The 17,638-nt window shown below is 39.2% G+C and overlaps 1 protein-coding gene across 1 annotated transcript in view; it reads right to left on the reverse strand.

The window, feature by feature from the left end:
- STXBP3 (syntaxin binding protein 3) overlaps positions 1-15,352 on the reverse strand; it is a 59,530-nt gene extending 44,178 nt beyond the window's left edge. The window contains exons 1-4 of the mRNA XM_069479066.1: positions 15,247-15,352; positions 7,458-7,507; positions 5,553-5,634; positions 47-123 (exon numbers count right to left, since the gene is read on the reverse strand). Coding sequence (XP_069335167.1) covers positions 47-123; positions 5,553-5,634; positions 7,458-7,507; positions 15,247-15,295 — 258 coding nt within the window. The 5' untranslated portion in view covers positions 15,296-15,352. The remainder of the gene's footprint in view (positions 1-46; positions 124-5,552; positions 5,635-7,457; positions 7,508-15,246) is intronic.
- Positions 15,353-17,638: the final 2,286 nt, after the last annotated feature.

Below are 17,638 nucleotides of genomic sequence, written 5' to 3' on the forward strand. Positions count from 1 at the left end.
GGTGAAAATACTGATGAAAATATTTTTAAAGACTCAAAATGCTTACCTTGGATGTTGGAGTGATAAAATAAAGAGCTTTCATCTGTCTGACAGGTTCACGATTCTTATAAATATTCTCTACAACTAACAAAAATAAAGGTCATTTTATATAACCAAATATTTATACACTTGAAACAACTTTTAAATAAACTTTATTGTACTTTCCACTTAAAGTAACACGGAAACATTTTTAAATATACTGGGTTTAACATTTTCCTTGTCTTCATCTGATAAACTAAAAAAATCCTGAAACCGTGTCTTCACTGAGGCTAAACCCTGGGCCAAATTGTCTTTTTATTGCGGGGGGGAAAAAGCTAAAGCAATTATTTCACAGGTAGGTCTACCAGCATAAACAATCAACGTGCCATGAAGAAACCAAGAAGATGCATTAAAAATTAAACGTATGGCCGGGTGCGGTGGCTAGCGCCTATAATCCTAGCACTCTAGGAGGCCGAGGTGGATGGATTGCTCGAGGTCAGGAGTTCGAAACCAGCCTGAGCAAGAGCGAGACCCCGTCTCTACTAAAAATAGAAAGGAATTATATGGACAACTAAAAATATTAATAGAAAAATTAGCCAGGCATGGTGGCGCATGCCTGTAGTCCCAGCTACTTGGGAGGCTGAGGCAGGAGGATTGCTTGAGCCCAGGAGTTTGAGGTTGCTGTGAGCTAGGCTGATGCCACGGCACTCTAGCCTGGGCAACAGAGTGAGACTCTGTCTCAAAAAAAAAATTCATTAAATTTATATTTTAAAAAAAATATGCTACTATAATATTAATAGCAAATAAGACATCAAATTTCAGGCTAAGCACATTACACGAATTATTTATTAAACTTCGTAAGAACCCTATAAGTATCTTGCAAATGAGGAAAGTGAAGCTTAAAGGAGTTAAGTAACTTACCCAATCACATAATTAGGAAGTAGAACAGGCAGGTTTCCAACCCAGATTTGATTCTAGAGCCCAATCTACTACAATATTCTTTAAATAACTTGCCAATTAATTCTTACTCTTTTAAAACCACACATTTTTATAAAGCATTTTTTCAACAATAAAGTATCATTAGAATTTAGTCAGTTATATTTTTATTATTGAAATTTAAGTTTATAAATTTACCTAAAACAAAGTGAATATAAAACTAATAAACTCTAATTATCAAATTAACCATTTAAAGCTATTTACATATTTCTTAAAAACTAACTTAAAGTCTCCTTCTACAAATCCAGATAATCACCTTTCAAAATTCATGTTGACAAAGACCTTAGAAAGAATTAACATTGGCCGGGCGTGGTGGCTCACGCCTGTAATCCTAGCACTCTGGGAGGCCGAGGCGGGCGGATCGTTTGAGCTCAGAAGTTCGAGACCAGCCTGAGCAAGAGCGAGACCCCCATCTCTACTAAAAATAGAAAGAAATTATATGGACAGCTAAAAATATATATAGAAAAATTAGCCAGGCATGGTGGCGCATGCCTGTAGTCCCAGCTACTTGGGAGGCTGAGGCAGGAGGATTGCTTGAGCCCAGGAGTTTGACGTTGCTGTGAGCTAGGCTGACTCCATGGCACTCTAGCCCGGGCAACAGAGTGAGACTCTGTCTCAAAAAAAAAAAAGAAAGAATTAACATTAATGTAACATGCAAGGGAGGCTATCATTGGATTTCTCTTTTAAATATGGTGATTTCAGTGAGAAATGGCCTTTATCAAAAATGTCCCAAAACAATAAATGTTGGCGTGGATGCGAAGAGATAGGAACACTCATACAGTGCTAGTGGGAGTGCAAACTAGTACAACCTCTGTGGAAAGCAATATGGAGGTATCTCAAAGAGCTACGGGTAGAACTACCTACCATTTGATCCAGCAATCCCACTACTGGGCATCCACCCAAAAGAATAAAAGACATTCTATAAAAAATACATCTTAACTAGAATGTTTATAGCAGCACAATTCACAACTGCTAAGATGTGGAAACAACTCAAGTGCTCATCAATACATGAATGGATTAATAAAATGTGGTATATGTATACCATGGAGTTCTACTCAGCCACAAAAAAACAATGGTGATCTAGCACCTCTTGTATTATCCTGGATAGAGCTGGAGCCCCTTCTACTAAGTGAAGTATCACAAGAATGGAAAAACAAGCACCACGTGTATTTACCATCAAATTGGTTCTAACTGATCAACACTTAAGTGCACATATAGTAGTAACATTAATCAGGTGTCGGGCAGACAGGAGGGGGAGGAAGGGATGGGTATAGTCACCTAATGGGTGAGGTGCGCACCATCTGGGGGATGGACACGCTTGAAGTTCTGACTTGGGTGGAGCAAAGGCAATATACATAACCCTAAACATATGTAGCCCCATAATATGCTGAAATATAAATAAATAAATAAGGTGATTTCATTTCCTCATTCCTAAATTTACATTAGTAGTGTGTAGGTTTATCATAGCTACTACTAGATACCAAATAAAATTTCTAAGAAAAAACTTAATTTTTTATCTCCATTCCCAACAATTATAATTTTACAAGATTAAGGTTCAATCAGTGCTAATTTACATTGTTTAATACTCAAAATGAAGTGTCTTACAGCCATCTTATGCTATATACACTATTATATTTGGTGAATAATGTACATGTTAAGCCAGTGAAAATACTGTGATATGATTTAGAACACAGGCTTTGAAAAATTCTGAAATTTCTTTAACAATAGCAGAAAGTGGCATTTCTCCAATTCACTGAAAAGTGCATATCTATCAAATGATGGAAAAAAGGAAAAAGAAAGGCCTATTAAGAGTGACAAAGGAATAATCTAACTACCAGTCTAATTTTTTAAAAGGCTTTTACACTTGACTTTATTCTCCACTGAAGTAGCAAATACTGAGGTAGCATTTTTTCCTTCATTTACTTTTTAAAATTCCAAGACACTACTGAATATTTATACAAATGACCTAAATGACTGTGAACTAAAATAAAATCTTAAGGCTTCCGCCCACACTAGCTGATTGAATGGATCCCCTCTTGGCCAAGGGGATATCCTCAAACTAAATTGCCTGCCAGGAAGAGGGAGGTCAGACAAGCCTCATCATGCCCCCCTCCCTTCTTAGAGATATTCTGTTGTAACCCATTAACAGGCCTAAGGGTATGCAAGACAAACCTGCAACTCCTCAATTTATGCAACAAATGTACATCCAGTGGCTTATCTCTGATTAACAGACCTCCTCATCTTAAAACATTTCAAGCCTTTAGACAAAGCTTCAAGTCTTTAACCAATTACAAGTCAAAGAATCTTTAAACCCACCTATAACCTGTAAGTACCCCGCCCCGCTTCGAGATGGTCCACCTTTTTGGGCCAAACCAACGTATGCCTTCTACATATTGATTTATGACTTTACCTGTAACTCCTGTCTCCCTCAAATGTATAAAACCAAACTGTAACCCAACCACAGGGAGTCCACTTGCTCAAAGCTTATGAGTCATGGTCCTCAAATTTGGCTCAGAATAAATCTCTTTACAATTATTTTACAGAGTTTGGCTTCTTTTCTGTTGACATGACTACAGAAAGTTTGACCACTGAACCTGCTAACGCCAAGTCTCACAGAGGGATTCTCCGGAGAGGTAATGTGAAACTTGAAACAACCCTCATCAATTTAAGTTAGTAGATGATTAAACCAAAGCAAACCTAGGTTACTCTGGAGGATATCAGGAACATTCATGGCAGTGAGCTCTATGGTATAAAGTCCTATGAAATGCTTCCCAAAAATAGCTTTCTACGTTCAAGTAAGTTTAGAAAACTGAATACTATGCTTTTACCCAGGGGATCCACACACACCTTGGGGTGTAAAAGGCTCTGAAAAGTCCTAAAGAAACATGTTTAGCTTTGTTTAATACTGTTTCCCAAACTTGCTGGCCATGGGATCCTTTACTTAAAGAATATTTATCAACGCTGAACACACAGTAAGAGACAACAGTCTGTAAAATCAATAAAACCTCCCTACAGTGGGCTGGGCGCAGTGGCTCACGCCTGTAATCCTAGCACTCTGGGAGGCCGAGGAGGGTGGATCGTTTGAGCTCAGGAGTTCGAGATCAGCCTGAGCAAGAGCAAGATCCCGTCTCTACTAAAAATAGAAAGAAATTAGCTGAACAACAAAATATATATAGAAAAAATTAGCCAGCCATGGTGGCGCATGCCTGTAATCCCAGCTACTCAGGAGGCTGAGGCAGAAGGATTGTTTGATCCCAGGAGTTTGAGGTTGCTGTGAGCTAGGCTGATGCCACGGCATTCTAGCCTGAGCAACAGAGTGAGACTTTGTCTCAAAAAAAAAAAAAACCTCCCTACAGTGTATAATAGCTCTGTAGTTTTATAGTACTTTCATACATAGTATCAAATAGTTCTCACCCTAGTTTTACATCAGAATGACCTTTGGGAACTTGAAAAACTTCAGTGGCTTAATCAACATTTCACTTATGCAGAAGCAGAAAAATTAAGGCTTTAATCTAATTTCCAGTTTAATGCTTTTTCCATTGACGGTCAGAAAGATCACAAATTGAATATGTAATCAACAATAAAGAATATTTTATATATGAATATCAAAACATAAATATTATATAGTCAGGTTTCTTGAGACTACTCAGTATACTTTTGAGTCTCACAAGTTAGGAGTGACAGAGGGTACATATATTACATTAGAATGCAAAATATAAATGAATTGTATTTGACATTGAGTCTCAGTTTCCTCGTTACGAATAGCAGTATTTAATATCTGTTTTATATGGTTGTTAGGAAGATAAAATTCAAACAAATGAACTAAAGGATGATGAGTTAGGACGACAACATGATTATTAATGTTATAAGATATTGGTATATTTTCCCCAAAAGATAATACAGATTAATATCTCATTGACACCATCCTGTCTGGAGGAAAATAACTTCTAGTGGCATGACTTTTTTTCAGAATCCATATGTATTAATATTTAAAATTTGCATACTAAAACTGATTTAAACTTGTAATTATTTATCTCATTTCTAGGTAACAAAGAGAAATTTACAAAGTCAGCATTACACATTTGTAAATATACTTCTACAAATGTACAAATATATTTATATAACTGTATACATATATTTTATACAAAAGTTAATTTTATGACCTAAATCTTAATATCCATTTTAATGTAATACATGAAAACCACAAACACTATTCAAAATACTGAGGTAAACCTAGTATATCAATATATAAACCTGGTAAATATGTAAAAAATTTAAAAAACAACCTCAACAAGGCAATTGACTTAGTCTTGGTTGGTGACCCTTATTTATATGTCTCAGCTAAAGGAAAAAAAGCCAACAGAGGTTATTCTGGAGATTCAAAAAAAGAAGAATATTAAATCTAATTGTTGTGGTTAAAGTCATAAAATAAAACACAAGCTCCTCAGAAACACAATTACTAACTAAAATTTCTTAATACTTCAAGCCTCCCCAATCACAATAAAAAAGTTTTCATAACAAAAATTAGTAACACTTACCAGTTATACCTTCCTCTAGAAGATCTGTCATTTTGCAACAGGATGCCAAAAGCTTGGTGGTAAACTCATCTAAAAGCATTATCTTAAAACAAATACAAATCAAAAATAAGCCTCCGATTATGAAGAATTTACAAAAGGCAGAATTTTATCCATTAAACCCATTCAACCCTATAAACCTTTTATAACATAAAATATCAAGACAGTAGGCAAAATGATCTCAACTGCATGATCTGGAGATTTATTTTCTCAATATACATACCTTCAGTAGTATACATAAGTAAGCAAATAGAAATATTTCTAATTTGAAGCAGGAGAGCTTGTTCATTATAAATAAATATTATGTTTAACATCCAATTTTCTAAAAATTATAAATTGCCACTTGTAGAATAATAATTATTATTCCAAGCACTGTTCTAAGCAATTTACATGGTTTAATTCAGTTGATATTTACATACCATATGAGGTATTACCATCTCCATTTTATAAACAAGGAAACAGAGGCATAGAAAGGTCAAGTAACTTGCCAAGGAACCACAGCTATTAAGTGGTAAAGTTAGGATTTGAAAACAAGCAGTGTGGACCCAGACTCCATACAGTTGTCCTTCGGTTTGAGGACCCCCCCAAGACCCCCCAAAATCCACAGATGCTCAAGTCCCTTATATAAAAATGACATAGTATTTGCAAATAAGTATGAACTAAAATAAAGTCCTTAGCCCCTCACTGACTGAATGGACCCCCTCTTGACCAAGGGGACCCCAGAGAAACCTTAAACCTGAGTTCCTAGCCATGATGGGATGGGAAGGATGGGAGGTCAGACATACTTCATTATACCCCCTCCCTTGCTACAGCCATCAGGCTTTTCTCCCAAGGGCTAACAGAAACCAATTGTGTGATCCAGACCAGCATTCTTTCCTGACAAGAGACCACCAACTAATGAAGTAGTTTTAACCAGCTCACGGAGCATGTGCAGAGAGGGTTTTCGTGTCCTTGCTGCACCTTCTGACATAGGGCTGCCATTTTCTGAACATGGACCCCATAAAGGGACATAAAGCTCAACTGCACGTGTGCATGGTTCTTCTTTCAAAAATATTCATGACTCCTCCTATAGCTTGTTAAATATGTACATTTGGCCACCCCACTCAATATAAATTCCTGTCCCATGCTCCTGGCTTCTGCCCAGGCCTATGCTTTCCAGGCTGTGGGAATGGCTACCCACATGCTGCAACCCTTTATGAGATAACATAACTCTCCTTTCCAAATTTATGAACCTCATCATTTTCTTCAGTTAACATAACCTACACAATCCTCCCATATACTTTGAATAATCTCTAGATTTTTAATACTAGAATACCTAATATAATGTAAATGCCAGTAAACAGTTTTCATACTTTGTTGATTTTAAAATTTGTATTATTTTAACGTTGTATTGTTATTTTTTCAAGTATCTTCCATCTGTGCTTGGTTGAATCCTTGGACAAAGAACTCAGAAACAGGCTGGGCGTGGTGGCTCATGACTGTAATCCTAGCAATATGGGAGGCTGAGGTGGGAGGATCACTTGATATCAGGAGTTCGAGACCAGCCTCAGCAAGAGCAAGACCTCATCTCTATTAAAAATAGAAAGAAATTAGCCGGACAACTAAAAATAGGAAAAATTAGCCAGGCATGGTGGTACATGCCTATAGTTCCAGCTACTTGGGAGGCTGAGGCAGGAGGATCGCTTGAGCCCAGGAGTTTGAGGTTGCCGTGAGCTAAGCCAATGCTATGGCACTCTAGCTAGCCCGGACAACTGAGTAAGACTCTGTCTAAAAAAAAAAAAAAAAAAGAACTCAGAAATGGAGGGCCAACTGTACTCACAGAAGTATTATAAAGACAATATACTTAAGTCCTCAATATGCAAATTTTACCTTCCATTCGCCTTCTTTCTTGCAGTCATCAAACACTGTTGCTTTTATCTCTGTTTAAAAAAAAGGAATTAGGAATCGAAATCAACAGTTAGAAACATCATAATAGACTATTCAAAAGGTTCAAAATGGCTAAGGAAAAAATCCAATTTGTGGATCAACACAGTAACCTAAGTCGTCTCTTTGCCTCCCACTCTAATCTCTCAAATCCAAGTCTCCTCTAATTTCTACAAGTTTTTCTTTTAATAATCAAATTATTACAAAAATGGAATTAGCATATACACATTACTCTGTCACTTTTTTCACTAAATATACATCATGGCTATCCTCCATATAAACACATAAATATAACTCATTCTTTTTAATAGGTACATAATATTCCTTAATACAAGCACACCATAATTTATTCAACTATTCTCCCATATGATAGGTAGTCTTTCTGTTTCCAATTTTGCCACTATAATGCTGCAATAAAGATCCTTACACATATATCTTTATTTACCATTACTTTTGTTTCTGAAACAAAGATTCCCACAGTGAGATTGTTGGCATCAAAGATAGGTGTCTCCTATTTTACTTATTTTACACCACTGCATTTCAGCCTAGGCGACAGAACAACACCTTGTTGCTAAAAAAAAAAAAAAAAAAACAAAACACCAGTCAAAGGCCTGGCGCGGTGGCTCACACCTATAATCCTAGCACTGTGGGAGGCCGAGGTGGGCGGATCGTTTGAGCTCAGGAGTTCCAGACCAGCCTGAGCAAGAGCGAGACCCTGTCTCTACTAAAAATAGAAAGAAATTATATGGACAGCTAAAAATATATATAGAAAAAATTAGCCGGGCATGGTGGCATGTGCCTGTAGTCCCAGCTACTCAGAAGGCTGAGACAGGAGGATCGCTTGAGCCGGGAGTTTGAGGTTGCTGTGAGCTAGGCTGATGCCATGGCATTCTAGCCCGGGCAACAGAGTAAGACTCTCTCTCAAAAAAAAAAAAAAACACCAGTCAAAAACTGTTAACAGAAAAATGTTCTACGCAGCACATTGCCTGTTTATATTCTTTGTTCGTTTTTCTACTGGGTCATTATCTTTTCCTGATCAATTTGCAGGTACTCTATATATATTAAGCCTTTCTCTCATATGCGTGGGTCAATATCTTCTCCACATCGATAGTTTAGCTCTTGATTTTGTTCATGTATGGTGTCATGGTGTCTTCTGCCACAAAGGAATTTATAATTTTTATGTAATAAAATCTTTTTTTAATGACCTCTGGGTTACCAGTTAATTTTTTTTTTTTTTTTTTTTTTTTTTTTTTTGAGACAGAGTCTCACTCTGTTGCCCAGGCTAGAGTGAGTGCCGTGGCGTCAGCCTAGCTCACAGCAACCTCAAACTCCTGAGCTCAAGTGATCCTCCTGTCTCAGCCTCCCGAGTAGCTGGGACTACAGGCATGCGCCACCATGCCCGGCTAATTTTTTCTATATATATTTTTAGCTGTCCATATAATTTCTTTCTATTTTTTAGTAGAGGTGGGGTCTCGCTCTTGCTCAGGCTGGTCTCGAACTCCTGAGCTCAAACGATCCGCCCACCTCGGCCTCCCAGAGTGCTAGGATTACAGGCGTGAGCCACCGCGCCCGGTCTTTTTTTTTTTTTTTTTGAGACAGAGTCTCACTGTTGCCCAGGCTAGAGTGCCGTGGCACTTAAAGAAAATGTAGTCCAAATCCCTCATTGTTTCAGTTAGGAAATATAACCTGGACTGGAAACCAAGTCTTACAATAATTAGTCCAGGCCGGGCACAGTGGCTCATGCCTGTAATCCTAGCACTCTGTGAGGCCGAGGCGGGAGGATGGCTCGAGGTCAGGAGTTTGAGACCAGCCTGAGCAAGAGCGAGATCCCGTCTCTACTGAAAATGGAAAGAAATGATTTGGACAGCTAAAAATATATACAGAAAAAAAAAAAATTAGCCAGGCATGGTGGCGCATTATTCAATTCCTAATTATGATTCCACCAGATTCTGCCTACCTCTAACCCAGGCTATTCAGTAAACAGGTAAGAAAGAATTTTTATAAAGGCAAACCCAGGGGCCTAGGGCAGGAAGCAAAAGCAATAATCATCATGAATCAGTTGAATAAAAACTAAATGAACTGCACATGGACAAGACCACTCAGGGCTTTCAAGATCTAATGTTCAAAAATTATATGAAAGTAGAACGTATGAAAACTGAGGACTACTAAATATACAAAGGCAAATATTAAAACAATATTTCCAGGTAGAAATGTGGTAAATTCAGCATTTACTCTTAAGGAAAATACTTTAATAAAGGCTCTGGAGGATTTCTCTCTTAAACATAGGGTATAAAGGTAAAAAGTCACCATTAAAAAATTATTTGGTGGTGACATAAGCCAGAGTAGTAGTTACTCTGGGGGAAAGGGTGGAGTCTAGACTGGGAAAGGTCATGGGGTACTTAGAAACCTTCTATATCTTGATCTGGATGGCGGTTACGGCCGGGCGCGGTGGCTCACGCCTGTAATCCTAGCACTCTGGGAGGCCGAGGTGGGCGGATCGTTTGAGCACAGGAGTTCGAGACCAGCCTGAGCAAGAGCGAGACCCCATCTCTACTAAAAATAGAAAGAAATTATATGGACAGCTAAAAATATATATAGAAAAAATTAGCCGGGCATGGTGGTGCATGCCTGTAGTCCCAGCTACTCGGGAGGCTGAGACAGGAGGATCGCTTGAGCTCAGGAGTTTGAGGTTGCTGTGAGCTAGGCTGACGCCACGGCACTCACTCTAGTCTGGGCAACAGAGTGAGACTCTGTCTCAAAAAAAAATAAATAAATAAAAAGAAAAAAAAAGGATGGTAGTTACATGGCAAGAAATTCATCCAGCTGTACACTTAGCATTAGTGCACTTTACACTACCATTACACTTAATTAAATCTTAGAGTCATTTCCTTTCAAAATAGGAAGAAGAAAATAGCTTCCTTTAGGCAGTAATAGAAAGCCAAAAATACTGGTGACTGCTATTTAGGAAGGAGGGGGAAAAATCACCTTTCATGGTTCCCACTGCCCCTAGACAATGTCTAAACTATTTAACACAACATTCAGAACCCTTTATGATCTGGCTCCAATCTACCTTTTGGTCTACATCCCCCTATCCCTTGCAATAAATACCCTGAATTCAATCGAAAAGAACTGTTCCCTCTTCCATAAACAATCACATACTTTGTCACCTTCAGGGCTTGGCTCAGTTTTCCCTCTGCCCGGCAAAATCCTACTACCTTTCAAGAAACATCTTAAATATCAGCTCTTCTTTGGAGTCTTCCCTGATCCACTCCCAGAGAGTAAGAGAGGAAATAATTCCCCTTTCCTCTCTTCTCCCATAAAATGTTTTCATATGGCTAATAACGCACTTAGTATTTATGCATCTGTCTTCTCCCACTCAGCTGTGAATTCTAGGTCAAAGAATGGAGTAGATACTCAATAAAACACTGATTTAAATGAATAAATGACTGTGTAAATATCCCAAAATTAAAAAAAAAAAAATTGCTCAACAAAATAAACTTAAAAGAAGTAAACAGAATAAGACATAAAAGAAAGATAATTGATTAAAATAACGAAAATTTATGATTCTATGCATGCTTGAATTTGCACAGATAACTTGTACAAGAAATCTAAGAGTGGCTGTCTCCGGAGAGAGAGGCTTGGGGTCTGGGTTGGGAGGAAGATTTATTTTATTTTATATTTTTTTCTAGTATCAATATTTTTTGCCACCTCAAAGTATTTAAGAATTAAAGTGATAATTACAAAGATTTTGAAGGAGCATGGAAAATGTTGAGTCAATATTAGTTGTTTAAAAAAAAGGAAGTCACAGAATGACAAATAGAAAATAAGCCTCGATCTATAAGGACCAGAAGGAAAATGTGAAAAAGGGAAAAAGTTTATGAATTATATATAAAGAATGGGCTCAAATAAATACATTCTGATTACTTTTATTGAAAATAATTTGTAATCTACCTATGTTAATTTTCTCTAAAATTTACTCTAAACCAATATTTAATAGACATAAATTATAAACATCACATTAGACTACTGTTTATAGACAAGAGAGAAAACAGACTGTACTGAATAATGTCATAAATAAGGAAAAGAAATGCCATCAGTGGTTTGAACTTGTTTTGCAGTTGAATTAGTTGTTTTGTCTTGTATTTATTTTTTAAATAAACTTTATCAAATTTTTATATAAAACCTTTTGTCGGTGATATTTTTGCTACCACTTCCCTGTAGCAAAAAGTGGCAATGAGCAACAGAAACTTTCACAGATTTTAAATACGGGAATTAGTTTTGTAAATAAATGTAGTCTTTCACACTCAAAATATTAAAATTTGAGGTGTTTTTTAGACAAGGTTTTAAGGTAGTCCCTAACGGCTGATTCCTTCTCATGTTTCAGATCTCAGCTCAAATATCACCTTCTCAAAGAAAACTTCCCTGATCCACCATCTACAGTAGCCTCTCTCCCTCTATATCACACACTGAAATAATCATCTTTATTCTTTACTTGTTTATTTTCTATTTCTCCCCACTTGAAAGCAAGCTTGAAGAGGGCTAGAAACTTATCTGCTTTCTACTGCTGTACTTCTATAAGAATTCAATAATATTTACTTAATAAATGGGGGACTTTAGGTGGCAAGAAATAGGGAAAAATAACAGAGTCTTTCATTTATTTTAAACAAGCACTGTTATCCATCACATTCTGCTAGGCCGTTACAAATTTAAAGCTCTACAAGACAACAGTGAAACTACCTTCAAGAAGCTTATCAAGAGAATCATCTAAGGCAGCAGTGAGAAGTGCCACTCAAGAAGGGTAAACTAAATGCTACAGAAATATAAGAGGCTGGGTTAAAATGAGGAGCTACTATGGGGGCAGTAGCCCTATATGAGCTGAGACTTGAAGGCTGGCTAAAATGTGGATAGGTGGACTAAAATAAGGGAAAGGGAAGCATTCTAAATAGAAGAATCAGCATCAAATAAGATATGGAGGTAAAAGATTTCAAAAAGAGTAAACCACATAGACTATACGGAATGTCAGGATTATACAAGTAAAAGTATTTAAGAATAACAAGGTAGGCTGGGGCCAGGTTATAAGTCTTCAAAGGCAGGCTAAATGTTTGGAATGAATTTTAGGCAACTGATGGTCTCTGCAGGTCTTCAAGCAAGAGAAGAGCACGATCATAGCACAATACCATCACAGGAAAAGTATTCTGGCAGCTATTTTCTGGATGGACTGGAGTGAGAAAGAACAAGAGCTTGGAGGCTCAGTTAGGAGGCTACTGCAATAAACTGGGCATAAGGTCCTGAATTAAGGTTTAAACATTAGGGAATGTCACAGACAGGTCACACAACAACTCTACAGTCAAAAAGATCTGGCTGTGAATCCTACGTCTATATTAAATAGCTGTATCAGATTTTTAAAAACAGCTTTATTGAGATATAATTTGCATACCATACAATTCACCCACTTAAAGTGTACAATTCAATGGTTTGCAGCACACAGTATTCAGAATTATGCATCCATCACATTACCATAATCAATTTTAGAACATTTGCATTACTCCAAAAAGAAAGACTGTTCCCTTAACCATCATCCCCCCACTTGCCCCATCCCCCCAGATGTAGGCAACCACTAATCTACTTTCTGTCTCTACAGATTTGCCTATCCTAGACACTCCATATAAAAGGAATCATACAATATGTGTGGTCCTTTGTGATTGACTGGCTTCTTTTATTTGGCATAATGTTTTCAAGATTCATCGATGTAATGGAATATATCAGTACTTCATTTCTTTTTATTATTTTTATCCATTCATTAGTCCATGAACATTTGAGTTATTTCCAATTTTTGGCTATTAAGAATAATGCTGCTATGCTTTTATAGCTGTATCAGTCTTATCATCTATGAAACAGAAATATTAATTCTCATGATGTTTAATACATGTAAAGAATTATGCCTGGCACAGAGTAAATGTTCAAGAAATATTAGTTCTCCTCTCCTATTTACCACACTTTCTGGATAAATTAAAGGTTCTTAAGTTATTTAGCTTTCTAGCCTCACCTAACTGTAGTATCTTCAATTTAGCAAAACCTTTTTCCCAGTCAAATGTATAATTCACCTACCTCCAGGAGATTCCTTCAATATTTCTTTCAGAATCTTTCATCTTTGGCTAAGAGAACTCGGAGGCTCCCTCTTCTCAATATATGCTTTGCTCAGTAAATGCTAAATGAATATTATCTTCTCTTTTGGTTATGTTTCTATTTACACAAAGACTCAAAGAACTATTTTATAACATTTATACCGTCTTCCTTCCACTCAGTCTCTGCCTTCCTCTTACACTCCATCTGGATAGCCTGGTGCCACAAGTTAACAGCACAAGATGGAAATTTTCTCTCTACAGTCTCCCTCTTGCCTAGTTTCCATGCTATCAAGACCGGTATTGCTATCATTGTCTTTTTTTCCTGATAAATGCTGATGTTAAGCACCTCTATATTTTGGAAATAATTTATACGACACAATTCATTACCTATTTTCACATAAATGTATTTAAATACCATTGTGATTTTAAAGCATCGCCAAATCTTAAAAGCCAACCATGTAAATCTGGAAAACCAAAATGCCAGCCTTAAAATTAACCAATTTTTATCTTTTATTTTTTAAAAAATCCTTACTCCCCTGTGTTATTTGAGGATAACCAATTTCTAAAAAGATAATTTTCTTGTTTTTCCATCTATTTATACACTTCAGTGGCTGCTATATGGTAAGCACTATCCCAGTTACTGAACTCTGTAACTCCCAGAATTCTGTTGACTAAATCATTTCTGTTCTGTGCTCAACAGGTTAGAGTAACAAATACTAATTAGATGTTACTCCTTTTCCACTACTAGACCATAATTACTTTGAACCCAGCAATGCAAAACAATGGTGGTTCTTCCTGTTCGGTGGTTTTATTCCTTTTCTAACCTGCCAGACCTAAGTCTGGGTGATTTTTATGACAGTCGTAGATGACACGGCAGAACATCAGTAACCAATAAGTAGTTTGGTCCTAACAGCAGTGAGCGGCCCAGAGACAGTAAAGGAAAAGGTGAAAGTGCAGCTTTGCCCCGGCTACGCAGGGAGCTGTCCTGGCTAGAGACCTCATCATTCCAATGGTCCCTTCTCAACAACTTTTTAAAAAGCAGTCTCCTCTAGGAATAGCGGAAGAAGGGTCTGTTTAACAGTGAGGGTTTTTTTTGAAAAGTACGGTTGTAAAAGCTCCGTGATACTAACACGAATAAGCAGTCTTTGGAAACTACAGTGTGGGGAGGAGATGGGGGCGGGGGAGGCGAGAGAGAGAAACAGCGGCCAGACTGTGTGGGATGGGGAGACATCCCCGACTGGTGGGGCCCGGGCACGAGCCGAGAGCGGGCAGCGGGGCCGAGGATGCGCAGAGGGGCTGTGGAAGGGACAGCCCGGCCCTTCCGGCGCTCACCCCGGGCGGAGCTTCGCGGCCAGAGCCCCGCCGAGGCGAGGGGGTGCCCGACGCCCGCAGGAAGGCCGCGTCCTGTCGCACCCCGCCCATCCCTGGTGCTGGCAAGAAACAGGGCAGGAAAGGAAAGCAGGAAGAAGTCCTAACAGAGACGCGAGTCCCAAAGCAACAAGTGTCCGCGGCGGCTCCCCAAGACGCTGCTGGGCTGGAGCAGGAAAACACGGCCCGGCGCGGCGGCCTCCTGGCCTTCGCTCTCTCAGCCCTTACCCCACCGCACTCACTCTGCCACACGACGCTCTTCAGCCCCCGCTCCGTCACCGGCGGCGCCATCTTCCCAACACCGCGGAGAAGCAGCCGCCGCCTCCCGCGCCCAGCCTACCTCGGCCGTGCCAGCGGCGTTCGGGGTAGCCCCGCCCCACGCTGCAGGGAAGACCCCGCCCCCTCCCACGGGCCTCGCCCTCTGGAGACGTCAGGCGCGTCGGCAAGGGGATTTCCGCCCACCCCTGGGCGGAGGCTGCGCAGTGCGGGTGGAATCACCGCGGGCAGTCGGGCGCCCCCTCGCGGGAGGTTGCTGTTACCCGAGGTTCGTCGTCGTGTGGTGTAGGAAAGCAAAGATGTGCCAACGGATGATGAGCAAACACGGTCTATGAAAATCCGAATTCACACATACGTGAAGAAGGGGGGAATCCTTCGCTTTACAAAAGAATTCTTCACTTTGCGAAGGGTTCATAATAGACTTCACTCAGTAGCCAGCTCAACTACCGAATGAAAAATTTACTTCCCCCGAAAAGTTTATTTCATTCATTTTTCAAGGACAAAAATATTAATAATTGTGTAGAACTATGAAGTACCTTCCAGTGTGCCTGGAACTGTGCTGGACTTTCAGGAAACTCAAAGAAAGGAGAGACCCACTACTTCCCCTGAAGAATTTATAATCAAATTAAGACCACGATTCCTGGCATGCTGTATGTAGGTAGTTAAAAGTTGGTTGAAGGGCCACGTGCGGTGGCTCACGCCTGTAATCCTAGCACTCTGGGAGGCCGAGGCGGGAGGGTCGCTCGAGGTCAGGAGTTCGAGACCAGCCTGAGCAAGAGTGAGACCCTCCCCCCCATCTCTACTAAAAATAGAAAGAAATTAACTGGACAGCTAAAAATATATAGAAAAAAATTAGCTGGGCATGGTGGCACATGCCTATAGTCCCAGCTACTCGGGAGGTCGAGGCAGAAGGATCGGTTGAGCCCAGGAGTTTGAGGTTGCTGTGAGCTAGACTGACACCACCGGGCAACAACAGAGCAAGACTCTGTCTCAAAAAAAAAAGTTGGTTGAAAAACTGAATACCTTAGTGATACAATATACATAAGTGAACCAATAAAACAATAATTGAACGAATCTGTGCAACAAGTGTAGGGAGGGGCTGTCAATGTGTTAGATTCCAAAATTATTGCTGAAAGCTGATTCACAGAGGAGGATGTTTGAGCTTAGACTTAGAAAGTTTAGGCATGGATCTGTTTACTGAGATGGGTCTTTGGGACTTGAAATCAACCTAATGAATCATGAATTAGTTCAGTTCAGTTGTTGAGAGCCCTGACTGACATAACCATCATGACATTGGCAGAAAGTAGGCTTTCCCAGAGGGACTTGCAAAGAATCAGAGGTTGGTTATAAAGATTCATGTTGATCATACAAGGAGTGGAAATGGTTAGGTACTACTACTAATGTCCAATATGTACCGAGTGCTTACTATATGCCAGACACTCTACTAAGTAGATTACCTCATTGATCCTCAAAGCAACACTTACAGACAAGAAAACTGAGGCTTGATGAAGTTAGGTAACTTGCCAAGGATACAACTATTGGTGGAGTGGGAACAAGGATCCAGCTTGGGCTACACAGAAAGCAATAGAGCAGTCTGTGGGATAACCTGCAATTTCTAGGAGAGAAAAGGAGAAGAATGAAAGTCATAAAATGGGTTCAGGCACAGCCCATGGCATGAATGGTTTTTCTGTTCAAGGCTTATATGGGAATGGAAGCTGGAGCCCTAGCCTCCTTTAAACCTACTCTAAATGGATTCAGTTGCTCAAAATTTTAAACAAATGAACACATTATTTCCCTCTCCCTTTTCAGTTTTAAATCAAGTTCTGCTTAGGATAGTAGGATGGAGCCCCAATCGATAAGAAAAACATATGAAGTGTAGACTCAACCTTCTGAAGTGAGCCCCTCACCCTGGAGGGTCAAACCAAGAGAGAAGAGTGAGGTGTCTCCATCTCTTACCCTTGAGGAGAATGACTAGGTGCCACAGAATGACACAAAAAGGGCCTTCTGGGTTGGAAGTTTGACTTTGGTCACATAGGGTACAGTTGTGGCTCCTGCTCCTGAAGGCCAGATTCCAGGGTGGCGCTGTGGAATAGTGGAGCAATCATTGGCTTTTGCTGCACACAGACATAGGCCCACCTCCTGCAAATTCTGGCTCTCCTTCTTATTACTAGCAGTGTGACCCTAAACACCTCAGTTTCATTGCAATTGTGTGCTGAATATGAGGATATTATATTCAGCAAATATAATATCTCAACTCTCACAGCAACCCAGCAAGATGACTATTGCCATTTTATAGATGAGAAAACTGAGGCGAGAGAGGTTAAATAAATCATGTAATATCTCAATATGAGCTAGAAT

This window comes from Eulemur rufifrons, chromosome 8 (assembly GCF_041146395.1).
Source record: "Eulemur rufifrons isolate Redbay chromosome 8, OSU_ERuf_1, whole genome shotgun sequence".
Classification (NCBI taxonomy): domain Eukaryota; kingdom Metazoa; phylum Chordata; class Mammalia; order Primates; family Lemuridae; genus Eulemur; species Eulemur rufifrons.